The following is an 18,637-nucleotide window of genomic DNA, read 5'->3' on the forward strand; positions in this document are numbered from 1 at the left end:
TCTTTTCATCCCACAACACGTCCGACACGACCGTCCCAACATGGCCACGTCGATTACGTTCAAAACATTTCATCTGCAGTGCCATTTCCGCTCGCCAGGTGGCGGTAAGGTTCCAACCGAAGGCTTTACGTAGAGACACCGGGCGGATATAACGTCAGCCGGTATGAAAACATGGTTGAACAGGCTGAAATCCGCGTGGTTCACCAAGGTGGCAGTAATATAACCTTCAGGGAGCCGGCTATAAGCTCCGACTCCAGGTTAGTGACTTATTTTAGTCCGGTTTATAAAGCTAATGTCAGATATTTAGTTGGTGTTAACGGGAAAGCGGATGTCTGAGCGTTAGCAGCTAATGCTACATCCTGCGCTTCTGCCTCTATGATGCTATTAACTCAAAAACTTACCTGAATGCATCTTTACAGTGAAATTACATAAATAAAACTTGCCAGAATTATGCGTTATTCTAAAATTATCACTATAAAATCTACATTACTACGAAACTTTGTCCATAAAACCTGCCTGAATTCCGAGTTACTACAATTATAAATATAAAACCTGCCATTAAAGCCGAAAGATGATGTTTTGCGTCCGCAGGTTCCTTCTCTGCGCCTCGGGACACAATGTGAAGGTGTTCAGTACCGTCACTGAGGAGTGTGTCCAGGAGCTGCGGGGCCACACGGACCTGGTGACCGGTGTGCTGCTCAGACCCTCCAACCATCTGCAGGTAAACATCCAGATGTGCTGAACTCTGTGTTGTTGTGTTAGCCACGGCTGATGGAGAGAAAAGCTGCAGATAACCTGACTGCACCCCTCAGTAATCCATCTGCTGCTGAAGCCATGCTACTCACCGGAGGGATGAAAACATTCAGGAAGAGAAGTAAAATTAAAGAAGGATGTAGTTGTTGTGTTTTTCTCAGTGCAAAAGTAAAAATCAAATCAGTTTCCATACCATAAACCAGAGCAAGAAAACCACAAATCTCTGATTATTATGATTTAAATGTATTCTGAGTGACTCGTATAAAATCATATTTGATTTATAATCTTGTTTTCTAACCTTTGACCTGTGAATGTGCATGATGATGTGAAAGCAGCAGGTCAGACGTGTTTTGTATTGAAATCCAGATGCATTAGAATCTGATGAAAAATGAATTAATTTCAGTAACTTGGTTCAAAAACAAACAAACTGAAATAAACTCCTGGATGTTCTGGATCTCTAAAGCGTACCTTTCTGAACCGATTGAATGTTTGATGCTTTATTAGAAATGAATTCTGTGGTTGAACCTGCAGGCTTACTCCTGCTCAGCAGATGGCACCGTGAGGCTCTGGGACTTCACCGACGGGATCCTCATTAAGGTAAAACCTTCTCCTCCATCACCCGAAGGTTCATTCAGGTTTTAACTTCCTGTCTGAGCTGGTTCCACCTGGACCAGGCTGTTTCTAACAGAGCTGCTCTTCCTGTTTCCTGTTTCAGACGTACGTCATCGGGTATCCCATCTGCTCCATCTACGCCTCGGCCAGCCATGATGGCGTCGTCTTCATCGCCACGCCAACGAAAGGATACAAAACTTTGGGTAGGTTTGAGTTCCTTCCAGCCGAACGAGAAGTTTTGGTCTAAAACTTTCTTTGTCAAACTCCATCTGAATATGTTTCAGCTCTGTTTTTTTATTGCATTAAGACGTAAAGTTAAGACCATGGTAGACGTCTTACAACAAAGATATTTCTAGCTTTTAATCATTCATGAAGCTTCTTAAGAGATGTGGACTGTGGATGCTAACATTAGCATTAGCTGCTGCATGTCAGCACTGAGGTGCTATTTCAGGCTACCGTAGCTTCGCTGCTAGGCTAACTCTTTTTAGCACGTCTTGAACACAGCGATGGTCTTTTTCAGCGTCCAATCAGATTGTTTAGAAGCAGAAAGGAAGCAGCGTCATCACTCCTGTTAGCGGACGTAGCTGTGCGTCAGATTTACAGATGTACTGGAAACGAGTGAACATGAAGGTTCCAACTGCAACGTTTGTATGTAAAAGAAAAAATTATTGTGTTAAAATTTCTGTAATTAACATGTCCATTTTGATTATTTAAACACTTCAAACATCTGTTTAAAAATATGAAACTTTGACATATTTTGAACGTGGAGGACGTACTGTAGCGCCGCCTGGTGGACAAGCAGGAAACGTAATGAAATGTTGACATGAGGGAATCTGTTGGTTTATATTCGGATAAATATGGAAACAGAAGCGGCGTTTTTAACTGAATCTTCAGCCATTTTATGTATATATAAACAGAATTATTGAATAAATATTATCTACATTTGTAAATAAAATCTCATCTCTCTGGTTGCAGATTCTCTCCAGCTCCTCGCCGTCCATCTCCCTCAGACCGCCGGCCAGCTGGTGGAGACCTCTGACCTCTCCGCCGTGCTCTCTGACGTCAGCGCCAACCCGGCGACCGTCGCCTTCGGCAGAGCGGTGCGTCTCTCTCTGTGTGTGTGTGTCTCTCGCCCCCGGCCCTGTTCTGCTCTCTGATTGGCTGCCGTCTCCCCACAGGGAGAGTACGTGGCCTCGACGAGCGGCGTTCAGCTGCAGATCTTCTTCTTCAAGAAGCAGAAGTCCTTCAGGTCGGTCCGACCGACTGATTAACGTTGGATATATTTTATTTTTGAAAATCCAGGCAGCCAAGTTAACATAAATAACATTTTTGTCTGTTTGTAGAAAACATTAAGTTTATTGAGAATATAAAGCAAAATTTGTATCATGACAAACTTTTCTCAATGATGATGATAAATTATAATTTTTAAAAAAATAAATGATAACGATAGCTGATGATTTTTATGATAAATTGTTTCTTTTGGATGATTTTTATGATGAATTGTTTCTTTTGCTGCCTCCAGATTCTCTCTGAAGGAAAACAGCAGCAGCGGCCGCAGCAACACGTTCACCTGCGTCGCCTGCCACCCGACGGACGACTGCGTCGCCACGGGGCACGAAGACGGAAAGATCCGACTCTGGTGAGCCCCGCTGGTCTGGGTTGAACTTCCTGCTCCTGGTGAACTCTGACCTCTGCGACCTTTCAGGAGAAACTTCGACCAGAAGAGGGAGTACACCTACCGCACCCTGCACTGGCACCATGGCGCCGTGCGCGCGCTGCGCTTCACTCCTGAAGGTAACACCACCGCCACACGCCCTGCCGCTGCCGCAGCGCGCCCCGACACCGCAGCACGTTCCGCCGCTGCAGCGCGCCCCGCCGCCACAGCGCGCCCCACCGCCGCTGCAGCGCGCCCCGCCGCCACCGCAGCGTGCCCCGCCGCTGCAGCGTGCCCCACCGCCGCTGCAGCGTGCCCCACCGCCACCGCAGCGTGCCCCACCACCGCCACACGCCCTGCCGCTGCCGCAGCGCGCCCCGACACCGCAGCACGTTCCGCCGCTGCAGCGCGCCCCACCGCCACAGCGTGCCCCACCGCCGCTGCAGCGTGCCCCACCGCCACCGCAGCGTGCCCCACCGCCACCGCAGCGTGCCCCACCGCCACCGCAGCGCGCCCCGCCGCCGCAGCGCGCCCCGCCGCCGCTGCAGCGCGCCCCGCCGCCGCTGCAGCGCGCCCCGCCGCCGCCGCAGCGCGCCCCGCCACCGCAGCGCGCCCCGCCGCCGCTGCAGCGCGCCCCGCCGCCGCTGCAGCGCGCCCAACCGCCGCCGCAGCGCGCCGCAGCGCGCCCCGCCACCACAGCACGTTCCGCCGCCGCAGCGCCCCCCACTGGTGATTTTTGACCCTCTGTGTTGCCGTTGTTCCCACCAGGCTCCAACCTGCTGAGCGGCGGCGTGGAGTCGGTTCTGGTACAGTGGCGGTACCAGCAGGAGAGCCAAAAGGACTTCCTGCCGCGCCTCGGCGCCGCCATCACGCACATCGCCGTGTCACCAGATGGGGCGCTGTTCTGCACCTCCCACAGCGACAACAGTAACTAATAAAACGCTCTTAGCAAAAAGAAAGTACACCCTCGGTGGGTTCACTTAAAGCTGCAGTAACTTTAAAAAATGTTTCTTCCATATTTGTTAAAACTGTCACCATGTGGACACATTTTGGGATGAGACAGATAATCTGTGAAATTATGGATGTCCTTAACCGACTTTTTCTCAGATTATCTGTCTCATAACAAACTGTCACAACTTGGTGAGTCTGAACAAATACATGAAAATATTATTTTTAATAAAAGTTAAACTGCAGCTTCTTGATGTTCCTCCGTTTTTCAGAAATGAAATAATTTCATCAATAAAACAGAAAATCTGCTTTAACCTACATTTGCTAATATATCTTTAAATCTGAGTTTTTCCTAAGTTTTATCAAAATCTGCTAAGAGTCAGTGAGTTCTGATCGGATCGGTTCTGATTGGATCAGACTGGATCGGTTCTGATCGGGTCGGTTCTGATCGGATCTGTTCTGATCGGATCGGATCGTTTCTGATCGGATCTGTTCTGATCGGATCTGGATCAGATCGGTTCTGATCGGATCTGTTCTGATCGGATCGTTTCTGATCTGTTCTGATCGGATCAGATCGGTTCTGATCGGTTCTGGCCAGGTTGGTCATCCTGCTGTCTGTATTTGTCTCGTCTGTCCAGAGGATTTTTGTCCCAGAAGTTTTATTCTCCTTTCAGAAACCCAGGAAGTGAAGCAGGGTGTACTTTCTTTGTGAAATTGGAGGGTGTACTTTCTTTCTGTACTCTCTTTGTGTCTTTGTTGATCTGCTGCGGCGTTTCGTTGATGTGACATTTTTCTGTTTCCTGTCCAGAACTCGTGCTCATCCAGAGTTGTGTGAAAGTGTCGTCCATCATTCAGGGTCTAGTCAAAGGTCGGCTCAGATTCTGATCATTTTGTTCTAATTTTAAAAACTTCTTTTCGTCTGAGAGACGATTGGTTGGATTAAAGCCGAGATGTTTTAATTCGCCTCGTCCCCTGATCTGGTTGCCGTAGCAACGCCGTTGTTTCCATGGTCTCTGCAGGCGAAGCCGTCCAGACGGACCTGATGGTCGACCCGCGCAGCAAAGCTCTGGTTCTGAACGGGAAACCGGGTCACCTGCAGTTCTACTCCCTCCAGAGAGACCGACTGCTGTTCAACGTGAGACTGGAGCCAAACGCTCAATCTGGGTTTAATCTGGAGATCTACGGTTTAATCTGGAGCTCAGATCTACGGTTTAATCTGGAGATCCGACGGTTTAATCTGGAGATCCGACGGTTTAATCTGGAGATCCGATGGTTTAATCTGAAGATCTACGGTTTAATCTGGAGATCCGACGGTTTAATCTGGAGATCCGATGGTTTAATCTGGAGATCTACGGTTTAATCTGGAGATCTACGGTTTAATCTGGAGATCCGATGGTTTAATCTGAAGATCTACGGTTTAATCTGGAGATCTGACGGTTTAATCTGGAGATCTATGGTTTAATCTGGAGATCTACGGTTTAATCTGAAGATCTACGGTTTAATCTGGAGATCCGATGGTTTAATCTGAAGATCTGACGGTTTAATCTGGAGATCCGACGGTTTAATCTGGAGATCTACGGTTTAATCTGGAGATCTACGGTTTAATCTGAAGATCTACGGTTTAATCTGGAGATCCGATGGTTTAATCTGAAGATCTACGGTTTAATCTGGAGATCCGACGGTTTAATCTGGAGATCTACGGTTTAATCTGGAGATCTACGGTTTAATCTGGAGATCTACGGTTTAATCTGGAGATCTACGGTTTAATCTGGAGATCCGATGGTTTAATCTGAAGATCTGACGGTTTAATCTGGAGATCTGACGGTTTAATCTGGAGATCTATGGTTTAATCTGGAGATCTACGGTTTAATCTGAAGATCTACGGTTTAATCTGGAGATCCGATGGTTTAATCTGAAGATCTGACGGTTTAATCTGGAGATCTACGGTTTAATCTGAAGATCTACGGTTTAATCTGAAGATCCGACGGTTTAATCTGGAGATCCGATGGTTTAATCTGAAGATCTACGGTTTAATCTGGAGATCTACGGTTTAATCTGAAGATCTACGGTTTAATCTGGAGATCTACGGTTTAATCTGGAGATCTACGGTTTAATCTGAAGATCTACGGTTTAATCTGAAGATCCGACGGTTTAATCTGGAGATCCGATGGTTTAATCTGAAGATCTACGGTTTAATCTGGAGATCTACGGTTTAATCTGGAGATCCGACGGTTTAATCTGGAGATCCGACGGTTTAATCTGGAGATCTACGGTTTAATCTGAAGATCTACGGTTTAATCTGGAGATCCGACGGTTTAATCTGGAGATCCGATGGTTTAATCTGAAGATCTACGGTTTAATCTGGAGATCCGACGGTTTAATCTGGAGATCTGATGGTTTATAATTTAGAGATATGAGGGCTTGATCTGGTGGATTATAATCTGTGATTTTGTAATCTGGTGGATTGTAATCTGTGATGAAATAATCCCCCCCAGCTGGACGTGGTGCAGCAGGAGTTCATTCACCAGGAGGGTCTGGACCAGTTCCAGGTCGTCATGGCGACGCTGGACGGCGCCGGCGCCTGGTTGGCCACGGTGGAGGAGCGGAAGCAGGAAACGGCGGAGCTTAATCTGAAGCTGTGGGCGTTCGATGAGCCGAGCCAGAGGTACCGAGGTCTTTCTCACCGGGCCGTCCAGAACCTCCAGAACCTCTGACGTCTCTCTCTCTTCGCTCCAGCTTCGTTCTGAACACCACCGTCTCGACGCCCCACGAGGTCCGGATTACGGCCGTGACCTTTGACCCGGCGGCCCGCGGCCGGACCTCCCTGCTGGTCTCATGCGGCCGAGACGGACTCTTCAAAGCCTGGAGGCTGGCGGCGCCGGCCCACCCGGACGGTGAGAACCCGGCCGGCCGGGTCCAGACTGACAGTAATCTGTCTTTAATCTGAGGCCTGCTGGTCTCCATACCAAGATTAACCTTTGACCCTTTGACTCTATGGAGGGACGACGAAAATCTGAAACTTGTTGTTTTTTTTTCCTTTAGTTTCTTCCAAAATGAAAACACAAAAACAATCAAATAGAACAAAACAACAATAAATTTAATTGATCTGTTAGTTATCAGATTAATTAATCTGTTAATTTCGCCGTTGATCTGGAATCGTCAAACTTCAGTTGGTAACAATCCGACTGTCCTGTCTCCAGACGGCGGTCCTTCCTGGTCATGTGACTTCGTGTCGGCCTATCACGGCCTGGCGCCGCAGCGCTGCTGTTTCTCCGCCGACGGCTCGCTGCTGGCTGTCGGCTTCCAGGAAGTGGTTACCGTCTGGAGCCCCGCCTCCTGGGAGCTGCTGCTCACGCTGTCGCAGCCGCCGGGCAGCATCAGGTAAAACGGGAACCTCAATACTTAGATAAATGTTTGACAAGATTTTATCTGTCTCAAAATCTAAAATGAACCAAATTCTCTCCATTCTTCAATCGAGGACAGAAGGGCCAAACAAAATCATCCAGAGGGCTGTAAATGGCCCCGGAGCCACACTTTGGGCATCCCTGATTTAAACTTATTTTTTAATCTTCTTTTTATTGTTTAAATAAAAGAGATGGAAAGTTTGAAGCACCTTAAAATGGTTTATTAGTCTTTCACACATTTTGACTGATTCCTTTTGTAGCTGTGACACATTTAACCACTAGGGGCGCCAGAGGACAAATGGGAGAAAATCTGTGAGCACTAAGGATTCTTTATGAAGCCAAACCTTTTGATGTTTTAGTGTTTTGTTTTTCAATTAATTAATCACTGTTAGCAGTTTTTAGCAGATTATTTAGTAATGACCTGAAATCATTTGCTGTTGGTCTCATATTTTACTGTTTTGTACAGTAAAATATCCCAGATTTTAATACTGTTTTCATTAATCAGCAGGTGTTCATGGCATCATGAACACGCTGCTGCAGTCCTACCCTCTTCCTCTGGATCGGACCTGTAATAGTGATAACAGAGAGCTTCCTCACCTCTGCACCGGATCAGAACATGTTGGTCATGAGCTTCAAACTCCTCCTGAGCTTTTTGGACCTGAAATCTATGAATGTCCTTTATGAAAACCACCTGCAGGCTCTAAACCGGGAGTTTTTTAGACCGTTTCTTCCTCTCTGTGACGCAGCAGGAACTGGCTGCAGTTTCTGCTGTAATGTTGGCAGCTGTTCCTGGGCTCACATGGAGCTCCGGGTCACAGAGGACACCAGAACCGTGCCGCCCGGTTCTGCTCGGCTCGTTATGAAATAATCCACATTCAGCCACAGAATAAACCGAGCAACTCTTTTCCTTTAGGGAGCGGAGAGCTCAGATTGAAGCTGGTCGGAGGAAATGTTCGGGTTCGTAAGAGCCAGGCGGGTCGCAGGCGGGTCGGGTTTGTAAGAACCAGGCGGGTCGGGTTCGTAAGAACCAGGCGGGTCGGGTTCGTAAGAACCAGGCGGGTTTGTAAGAGCCAGGCGGGTCGGGTTTGTAAGAGCCAGGCGGGTCGCAGGCGGGTCGGGTTTGTAAGAGCCAGGCGGGTTTGTAAGAACCAGGCGGGTTTGTAGGAACCAGGCGGGTTTGTAGGAACCAGGCGGGTCGGGTTCGGGTCGGGTTTGTAAGAACCAGGCGGGTCGGGTTCGTAAGAACCAGGCGGGTCGGGTTCGTAAGAACCAGGCGGGTTTGTAAGAACCAGGCGGGTTCGTAAGAACCAGGCGGGTTTGTAAGAGCCAGGCGGGTTCGTAAGAACCAGGCGGGTCGGGTTTGTAAGAACCAGACGGGTCGCAGGCGGGTCGGGTTTGTAAGAACCAGACGGGTCGCAGGCGGGTCGGGTTTGTAAGAGCCAGGCGGGTTTGTAGGAACCAGGCGGGTCGGGTTCGGGTCGGGTTTGTAAGAACCAGGCGGGTCGGGTTCGTAAGAACCAGGCGGGTTTGTAAGAACCAGGCGGGTTTGTAAGAACCAGGCGGGTCGGGTTCGTAAGAACCAGGCGGGTTTGTAAGAGCCAGGCGGGTCGCAGGCGGGTCGGGTTCGTAAGAACCAGGCGGGTCGGGTCAAACTCTCCTCAGAGTTAAAATGAGACGTTTGAAGCAGGAAGAAGCTCATTTCCAGCTGTTGTCACAGCTGTGAGGCGCCTCTCTTATATAACGGCTGCCTATAGAGGTCAGCCCTCTGTAAACCAGACGCTGATCTAGTCGATGGCTGCCGGACCAGAGGAAACCATGGAAACAGGCTCTCACCTCTGTTCTGAGGGTTTCCATAAAAATCCTCAGACTGAGATCAGAACCGGCCCGTAATAAGCAGAAACAGTTGGTGGCTTAAATCATTTCTCGTTTAAATCCTCCAGTTGTGGCCTAGTTAAAGCTGAGCTGGATGTTTTGGTCTGAATTCCTGGTTATTGTAGCTCCTCAGGCTCCTCTTTGACCTCTGACCTGAGCTGTGTTTGACAGCAACTTGTTTTGATACCGTCTCTTTAAATGCAAATGAGGCACGTCAGGCCCCGCCCCCTCCACAGATGGGGAAGAACGGTTCATCCAGACGAACGTGTTGGAGAAACATGGATGAACACAAGGCCTCATCACTGAATGCGTTTACTTCACAGATTCCCAAGATAAAAATGGCAGAAACGACAAACTGTTGATGTACTAATAATATTCAAGACATGCTAGCATGCAACGCTAGCATTAGCACGATGCTACTGCTAGCAAAACAGCAGCCAGGACATCCGCTGTGTCGTGACTTGAGTGGGTAAATACAACAAAACCAAACATTTTGACTTTGGTGTCCTTGAACTTGGACTAAAAAATAGCAGGAAGTTCATGACCTTGATAGCAGTTCTGCTGCAGATACTGTGATGCAACAGTTCAAAACAAACATAATACAGAGGAACCTGAAAGGGTTGAAAAACCTGCGCCTGTACTCAGCAGCAGGAGAAACGCAGAGAGACTCCAGGTTCACAATAAGATGAGATACAAAGTGTCGTTTTAAAGATGTGTTTTCTGTTTCTTCCTCCATCAGGGATCTCTGCTTCGGCCGGCTGAGCTGCTCCAAGTTTCTCCTGGGAACAACCAGCAGCAACCAGCTGTGCTGCTGGAACCTCCTCACCTGCTCCTGTAAGCCTCCACAGCGCCACCATGTGCACAACATGCTAACACACATCTCCTATCTCCACACGGCTCAGGATAAAGACGAGCAGCAAACGCTCATTTAGTCAGATTCAGCAGGAAAACTGCAGTATTACAAAGAAGCTGATCTTAGAGGGTTAGCTAATGCTAGCGCCAACAATGCTAGCATTGGCTAACTGGCTAGTTGGCTATCAGGCAGTCAGGTTACCAAGCTTTTTTGAACTGAACCTGCTTCCTGTTTCCTGTGTGTCCTGCAGTGGAGTGGAGCACGTCCATGGAGGTGAGCCTGCTGCTGGCAGACCCGCTGTCTGACAACATGGCCGCCTTCTGCCACCAGGACGGAAACACAGACCGTACGTCCAAACCAGCTCGGCTTTATTTAACCAGAGAGACAGGAACACTGATGGCTGCTGCTTCACTTTATGCTAACTGCAGCAAGGCCTGTTGTAATCAGCAATCAATCAATCAATCAATCAATCAATCACATGATCAGTTAAAATTAGATCAATCAGATCTGTTCTCATTAATATTTTTTGAAGAGAAATTTTGTTTATGGAGGTTTCATGATCCATTTATTTATTTACGGTTTCTGTCGTGTTCAAGTTTTATTTCTGTTTTATTTATTGGTTTTAGATTGTCGTGATTTAATTTTATCATATGTGAATTAAGCAACTGCACCACCAGGGGGCCCCCAAGAGCACCAAGTTAGCATTTATATATATATAAATATACACAGACAAATAATGATTAACTGTTAATGGCTGTTCGGAAATATAAGATATCAAACTTGTTTACTGTAAGTTTAGTTTTTTATCAGCTGATGTTGCTTTAAAATAATACGACATGTTTAAATGTCATTCTGTATTCCAAAATCTAAATCATGCGTTTTAGTTACTCTTGTAATGTTAAAACAGCTAAAACATGCTAATGCTAGTTAGCTTAGCAATGAAGAAGCATCATGTTGGTACAGATCTGCTGAGGGCCCCAGAAAGGTTTGGACCGGCCCTGATCTGGATATTTAATTTTATGTTTTAAATGTTCTTATTTTAGTTTATTAGTAGGTGAACGTGGATTATTATCTTATATTACTGAAAAATGGTCTCCAAACAGCAATATTACTGTTTGTCATAATAATTCTATCCTCCAGTAAAACCCGTTATTGGCTTCGCTGCAGCTGTTTGGACCTTCAGGTGCAGAAAACCAGAGGAAAATAAATCAAATATCAAACCTCAGCTCTAGTTTTAGCTCCAACTCTGAGGGAGGAGGCTGCAGGAGAGCCGCTTTCCTCACCATGGTTACACCTCTCCTCTGTTTTCCAGTTTTTGTCTTCAAGCCCAGCGAGCCGCGGCCGCTGTTTTCCCAGAAGGCCGTGTGCTCGGGGCGGGTGAGCCGCGCCGTCTTCGCCCCCAGGGAGGTGGCGCTGGAGAGCTGCGAGGACAGCAGCCGGTGGCTGAACCGCTCACAGCTCTACTTCCTGACGCCGCTCATGGTAAACAAATGGGCCAAATATCAGCCAATCAGCAGCCAGCTCACGCCCTGGGAGAGAGGTCCCACTCTGACGCCCGGCCGCTTCCCAGAAAACCGTTCCATCTTTCTGAGAATAAAACCTGCTGAGGCTTAGAATAAACTCCAGCAGGTTTTATCTTAAACTCCAGCAGGTTTTAACTTAAACTCCAGCAGGTTTTATCTTAAACTCCAGCAGGTTTTATCCTAAACTCCAGCAGGTTTTATCTTAAACTCCAGCAGGTTTTATCCTAAACTCCAGCAGGTTTTATCTTAAACTCCAGCAGGTTTTATCTTAAACTCCAGCAGGTTTTATCCTAAACTCCAGCAGGTTTTATCCTAAACTCCAGCAGGTTTTATCCTAAACTCCAGCAGGTTTTAACTTAAACTCCAGCAGGTTTTATCTTAAACTCCAGCAGGTTTTATCTTAAACTCCAGCAGGTTTTATCCTAAACTCCAGCAGGTTTTATCTTAAACTCCAGCAGGTTTTATCTTAAACTCCAGCAGGTTTTATCCTAAACTCCAGCAGGTTTTATCCTAAACTCCAGCAGGTTTTATCCTAAACTCCAGCAGGTTTTATCCTAAACTCCAGCAGGTTTTATCCTAAACTCCAGCAGGTTTTATCATGCTGTCTCTCCTGTGCAGGACCTGCTGACCTTCAGCACCAGAGCAGAGGAGGAACGGCTGACGACTGGAAGCCAACAGGTGAGCAGATTCCTGCTCCATCTGCCTGGAAAATGGAGAGCATGACCTTTAACCTCCATGTTGACTGTAGAAATAACTTTGACTCAATTAGCTTTCCTCAAAGAATTCCCAGTCCTATCCACTCTTTACTTCACACGTACTGATCCTGTCCAGTTATTGATTTGTAATTCTCTGACCACCAGGTGGCGCTCACAGAATGCTGATCTTTTAATGTAAAAGCAGTAAATTCCACCCCTTTGATCCCAGTTTACATCCAGTATTCAGAACTAAAATTCATCTGAGACACAAAGTTTGATGCTCCACAGACTCTCCTTCATTTCCTGATGCTTAGAGCCGCCTAACGTTTTCCCACATGGAGGGACTTTCCATTTGGTAAAATTATCTAAATATTTCAAATGTGTGCAACTTTATGGTAGATGGAAACACAACCAAAAAAACAAACAAATTCACAGGAAATGGAAGCAAAACAGGAAGTACAAAACGCTGCCAACTCGTGGCGCAGTCCGTTGGTCCTCCAGACCACTAGAGGGAGTCTGGAGTCAGGAAACCTGCTGCTGCTCTATAAGGTTAGGACAGACTTGAAGTACTGCAGCTTTTCTTTCCGCTGGTCGTTGGTCGACTCCCCCTGGTGGCCTGGAGGACCAACGTTTTCTGGAGCCACGTCAGAGTTTTTTACATCCTGTTGTTTTGGTATTTTGCTTTTATTTCCTGTGTTTTCAATGTTTTTCTGCTGCATTTTTTCTGTTTTTTAAAGTTAATTTGCTGCCGTTTGAACCTGTCAGCCACCGTACTTTAGGAAATGAGCCGAAAATATTAAACAATTTTCCCGTTGAGTTCTGCAGCTCCATGCTGACGGAACGACGGCGGTGTGATCCGTTTAAGACGATTTTAAATTCTGGACATTTCTCTTGGTAATAAAACATTTTAATTGCATTTCAATGTAAAAACAAACAAACCAGCCAGTTTGTCTGCAAAGCGTCTTCGCCTCCATGTTTGATGGGAGCCATCCTGAGTAATGAGGCCGTTTGTGTCGACCCAGATGTCCGACCCGGTTCTGTTCTCACAGCATTTGCATCCCCGTCTTTTCTCCTCCTTCGCAGCTCGTGGTTGACGGCAGCGTTGCCATGACGCCCTTCCAGCTGTTGCTGGGGAAACGCCAACCCCACCACCAAGCAGCGGCGGCGGAGGATCCGGCGGTCGGACCGCCCGCCGAGCGCCCGGCGCCGCCTGGAGGTTCTGCTGCAGTCAGAGAGGTCCGACTTCCCTCTGCTGGAGGAAACAGGAAGTAGGAAACAGGAAGTAGGAGCAGGTTGACTGATGTTGTTGTCGTTGCAGCTGCTGCAGAGTCCGGCTCACGTGCTGCCCGCCGCCGCCGCGCTCTGCTCCGCCTTCCTGGAGGCTCTGCTCGACGTCGCCACGGAAACCAGGTCCGAACCAGAACTGATTACAGTTTAAACATCTAGAAATGATTAAATGCCAACAGTTGAGCCTGGGATTAATGGTTTCTCACGGCGTGTTGGTTCAGATCAGATTCAGTTACAGGAAACTTGCTGCAGTTTGTTACGTTTGTCTGAAACGGTGAGACTAAAAGTGATCCAGGATCTGCTGACGAAGCGTTTGGGTCTGGAACCTTCTGGAAGAACCGGTCCAAACCGCCAACAGAAAGTTCAGCATGACTCGGCACAAAAAGCTGCTGCAGCCGGATCTGCTGTGACTCGGCAGCCTGGGTTGTTTTTCTGCCGAGTCATGCTAACGTCTCTGTTCCTCCAGGGAAAACGAAACCTCAGCGGGAGAAACGCCCAGCGACCCGGAGGAGGAGGAGGAGGAGGAAGATTCGGATCAGGAAATGGAAACCAGAGCAACACGGCCAGAGAGGAGGCCGCTGGAGACGGACAGCGCCGACCCGGTTCTGAGCAGAGCCCAGCTCAGGGAGCTGAGGCGGGTCAGGAAACTGGACCACAGCTGGTTCTCCAGCCTGCTAGACTCCTGAGCAGCAGAACCAGAACCTGGGAGCGGTTCTGGGTTTCCTTCCAGGAAGGAGAAGCGACAGGAAGCTGGTTCTGGACCTGGACGGGTTCTGACCCAATTCTTCCTGTTGGCTCCATCGAGCCGGTTCCGTCTGGTTCTGATGTTTATTTTCTGACTCCTGAAATGATAAACCTCACTGATGGTTTGTGCTGATCAGGCAGAACATTATGACCAGCGTCAGCCATTTTAGTAGGAATTTAATTTTAATGTTTTTTCTGCTTAGACATCTTGATGTTCTGCAGACTGAACCTTTAAGAGCCTCGTCCATCGCTCTCACTGCGTCTCCTCTGGTCATAATGTTCTGCCTCGTCTCCTCTGGTCATAATGTTCTGCCTCGTCTCCTCTGGTCATAATGTTCTGCCTCGTCTCCTCTGGTCATAATGTTCTGCCTCGTCTCCTCTGGTCATAATGTTCTGCCTTGTCTCCTCTGGTCATAATGTTCTGCCTCGTCTCCTCTGGTCATAATGTTCTGCCTCGTCTCCTCTGGTCATAATGTTCTGCCTCGTCTCCTCTGGTCATAATGTTCTGCCTCGTCTCCTCTGGTCATAATGTTCTGCCTCGTCCTTGTGACTTTGCAGGGAACTGAATTAGTTTTTTCCTTAATTTTCTTACAGAAACAAGATTTTAATTGTTTTGTTTCCTAAGATCAGAAAAGTTTGGATAAATTTTTTATTTATTCCAGTGAAATAAAAACGACTTTCCTAAAACCTGCTGACTCATCGTCTGGTTTCCCCACTTCCTGCTAAATGACGTTATGGTGAAGATTCCATCGTCTTCCTCATCAGAAATCAGGTCATCAACGGTTTAGTGAGCTAAATATTTAAATGTTCAGTTAAAATTATTCTTTTTTAGCCTCAAATTAAATATTTAGCTTACTAATTATTGAGTTAGTTACATATCTAGCTAACAATAAAGTCAACTAAATAAGTATTTAGTTTGCTGACTTGCTAATATTTTGCATATTTAGTAAATATTTAATTTTTTAGTTTGCTAACATGCTAATGTAAACAGTAAGTTATCAAAAATAAATATTTAGCCTCCGACTAAATACTTAGCTTTAGCGATGCACTGATTTAGCGATGCACCGGTTTAGCGGTGCACTGATTTCCTTAATTTTGGAAGATCTGTGTTCGGCAGATTTTCTCATGTGAAGCTGATCTTATCTTAGCAAAGGTCCCAGAATCAACGTCTGTCCTTTTGCCCTGTGGTGAGAAGTTTGACCGACAGCCCAGTCCAAGTCATATCTGCACGTTTACAACTAGCAGGAGTGACCTCACCGTCGCCTGACAGACTGGCGACCTGTCCTGGTGACCTTTGACCCCGCCTCGCCCGAAACGTTCGCTGGAGAGGCACCAGCACCTCCCGACCCCACAGGGAGGATGGATGGGGTTCTGTTCAGGGTCGGTTCTGGTTCTGGTTCTGGCTGTGGAACCTCTGATGCAAAGAAGGATCCTTCATTAAAGCTAGTAAATTATACCCTGACCGTCCTCTTCATGAGGCGGAGCGTCTTCGGTCAGAGGCTCCTTCAGGGCCCGTGCAGTACAGACTGCTACAGGAGATCCTTCCTGCCATCAGCATCAGGGGGTCTGAAAAGTTTTCATTTCCCTTTGAGATTTATAAAGTGTTTTTGAACTGAATTTGAATTTAGCCTGAAACTAAATATGTAGCTTATTTAGCATTTTTTAGTTTATAGCTGACATGGTAACATTAGCATGTTAGCAAAATGAATATTTTACCTCAAACTAGTAAATATTCTGCTTGCTAACTAAGAGCTTGAAACTCTGACGTCATTTCTTACCGTATAAATAACATCTGGAAGATTAACTGTGTTCTTCTTATCTCCGGCTAAATAACCCAAATGATTGTTAACTTTTGACAATGTAGCTTTTCAAATGGCTGCCATTCCTTCCCGCTGAACTCATCTGGTGATTTTGTTTTTCTGCAGAGCCGTGAACTCGGTTGGACCCAGCTGGGTTTAGAAATCCTGATCAGACATTTTTCTTTGTTTCTTTGTCTTTTTCACTTCCTGCCTTCAGTTCAGTTTATTATCTGGTGGCTTTTGCTGCAGCTGGTCATCAAACCGGGTCGCGCTGCAGGATCCCGCCGGTTTACGGCCTTTACCGTAAAGCTGCCAACGGTAACCACGGCAACCTGGTGCGACGCAGGACCGATACTGGTGATCTTTAGCTATTTAACCTGGACACCAGCTGGTTTGGCTCAGGGAATGTTGTGTGAATGTAGCCAGTGGACGGAAAACAGGAGCAAATCTCAAAAACCTGGAAGATTTTCTGAGTTTCATTAGTCGAAAATATTCAAGGTTTGCATCTCAAGTTTTTTCTAGAAAGTATTCGATTATTATAAAATTTCAGAGTTTTTCTAATTTTTTATTTTTGGACCTCAGGAATTAGAATTTTTTCTTGAAAATGTGTCAAAACAATTGAACAGAAATTGTAGTTTTTGGCGGAAATTTACTTTTTTTTCTTTTTCTTTCTTGCATAGCGTCACGGCAGAGCGCCTGAACGACCATTTCACATTTCATCCGACTTTCATGTTGATGTGACACATCAGGATTCTGCAACAGACGGAACCAGATGGTTTTTATCAGCCTCCTCCGTCTGGTTCTGATCCGACGAATCAGAACCAAATACTTTAAGCCAGGGGGTCCAAAGTGGCTCCTGCATGTTTCAGTCTCTCCCTGCTGGCAGCTCCATCCTCCTCAGCAGGTCAACGTTCCTCTCAGGCCTCTAATGAGCCTCATCTGATGCAGGTGTGTTAAACCAGGTAGAGACTGAAACATGCAGGACCCACTCTGGACCCACTCTGGACCCACTCTGGACCCACTCTGGACCCACTCTGGACCCACTCTGGACCCACTCTGGACCCCCTGCTCTAAACCTTTCCAGAGACGGCGGCGGCGGCCATCTTTACTGCCGGAAACAGTCGACCTGTTTCCGGCAGTAAACGGTTTGAACTTGATGGGATGTGTTTTGGATAAAATGATCGGAAATGTTAGAAAAAATGGTTGATGTGGGTCACATTCTGCTGCTCTTCCTCCAGACTCTCCTCTACGTCGGGTTTTCAGCTGGACTTTAGTCTACATCTTTACGCTGACTAGTGGCTGACCTTTGAACCCAGGGACGTGTGGCTCCAGCCTGACCTCGCTATCAGCAGCCTTATCGGGGCTGGCTGGTTCTGGTGGAGGTTCCGGCTCGGTCCAAACCATCGTCCTCATGACATGTCAGATGTTAGTGAGCTGACCTCTCATATTTTCAGAAATGTTTTTCATAAACAGGAACTTCTCTGCAGTCCCAGTTCCTGCTGCTGGACTTTCACCGCCGTCAGCACCATCAAATCATTTCATCCCAGCTCCTGCTGGTTCTGCAGAACCCAACAGCATGACGGTGCAGCTCCACAGCCCTTGGTTAGCAGGTCAAAGGTCATCACAGGTCAGAAAAACACTGAAGGACGGAGGAAGCCTCTTCTGTCTAGAATCAAGATGGCGGCTGGACTGAGGTTAGCGGAGCTGCATCTGGGTGAAAAACCACGTCCAGGTTTTATCTGACGGGAGGCTGCAAATAATATCTGAAAAGTGTGGCAGGCATTTGTGTTTGGGCCCCCTTGGACGGTTGCATCTATCTGATCCTCTTCAGTAAGCAACACCTGACAGCAGGATGCATTATGGGAAAAGGGTGAGCCAGTGAGGGCTGTGGTTATTCATTCATTTATAAATGTCTGTTTAAAACTTAAACTAAATATCCATGGTAATTAAATATTATCAAGCTAAATATGCAGTTTGATAACATTAGCAAGCTAAATATTTACCGTATTTTCCAGACTATAAGCCGCTACTTTTTTTCTAAGCTTTGAACCATGCGGCTTGTGGCCCAGTGTGGATTTTTCCTCAACCACCAGGGGGCTCTTTAGCAGGAAGTGAATCATTGGAAGTCAAAATTGGAAATCAAAGAAGAAAGCGCCCATTAAAACAAAATTAGGTTTTAATAGGGAATTGAAATTTGAGAATGTTGTTGATCAGTTAAATAGCACTGAGGGGAAAAAGAAGATTTTTAGTTTTTTAAAATAATCCTGGGATCATTATGAGAATTTGAGGTATAGATATTAGGATCCAGTAGGTGGCAGTAGTGCAACAATAATGGATGAAAGCTGCTGTTGAAATCTAAAGAAGAAGAAGAAACCGCCCATTTTCATTTAGCCCATGCTAGTAGCAACACGAAGGATCAGCACTTTTACTGTTACCGTTTGAAAACTACCGTAATCAGTTCAGTTAAATCTAAACTTGGGAACTTTTTCTTTT

At 46.8% G+C, this 18,637-nt stretch overlaps 1 protein-coding gene and 1 long non-coding RNA gene across 2 annotated transcripts; one reads left to right on the forward strand and one right to left on the reverse strand.

Moving 5' to 3' along the window:
* Window positions 1-94: 94 nt before the first annotated feature.
* On the forward strand, window positions 95-15,032 carry wdr75 (WD repeat domain 75). The gene is made up of 21 exons (XM_081604753.1): window positions 95-257; window positions 592-715; window positions 1,279-1,350; window positions 1,469-1,568; window positions 2,341-2,465; window positions 2,544-2,614; window positions 2,888-3,004; window positions 3,071-3,159; window positions 3,788-3,946; window positions 4,776-4,835; window positions 4,987-5,102; window positions 6,463-6,632; window positions 6,704-6,861; window positions 7,168-7,348; window positions 9,983-10,077; window positions 10,347-10,442; window positions 11,409-11,578; window positions 12,238-12,297; window positions 13,398-13,550; window positions 13,633-13,724; window positions 14,068-15,032. Exons 1-21 carry the CDS (start codon window positions 172-174, stop codon window positions 14,285-14,287), a joined length of 2,514 nt encoding a protein of 837 aa, XP_081460879.1. The 5' UTR covers window positions 95-171; the 3' UTR covers window positions 14,288-15,032.
* LOC145550896 (uncharacterized) lies at window positions 13,200-17,219 on the reverse strand. Its single transcript, XR_014086720.1, has 2 exons — window positions 16,124-17,219; window positions 13,200-13,566 (listed from the first exon to the last, which is right to left on the reverse strand). It is a non-coding gene; the product is annotated as an uncharacterized LOC145550896 (long non-coding RNA).
* Between the last annotated feature and the right edge of the window lie 1,418 nt (window positions 17,220-18,637).

The sequence above is a fragment of the Poecilia reticulata genome, chromosome 2 (genome assembly GCF_904066995.2).
Source record: "Poecilia reticulata chromosome 2, P_reticulata-male-v2, whole genome shotgun sequence".
NCBI lineage: Eukaryota > Metazoa > Chordata > Actinopteri > Cyprinodontiformes > Poeciliidae > Poecilia > Poecilia reticulata.

Coding starts and splice junctions, on each gene's coding strand:
- wdr75 (XM_081604753.1), top strand. CDS start 172: ATGGTTGAACAGGCTGAAATCCGCGTGGTTCACCAAGGTGGCAGTAAT. Junction 6,862..7,167: donor GGCGCCGGCCCACCCGGACG/GTGAGAACCCGG, acceptor TCCTGTCTCCAG/ACGGCGGTCCTTCCTGGTCA. Junction 13,551..13,632: donor GTTCTGCTGCAGTCAGAGAG/GTCCGACTTCCC, acceptor TTGTCGTTGCAG/CTGCTGCAGAGTCCGGCTCA.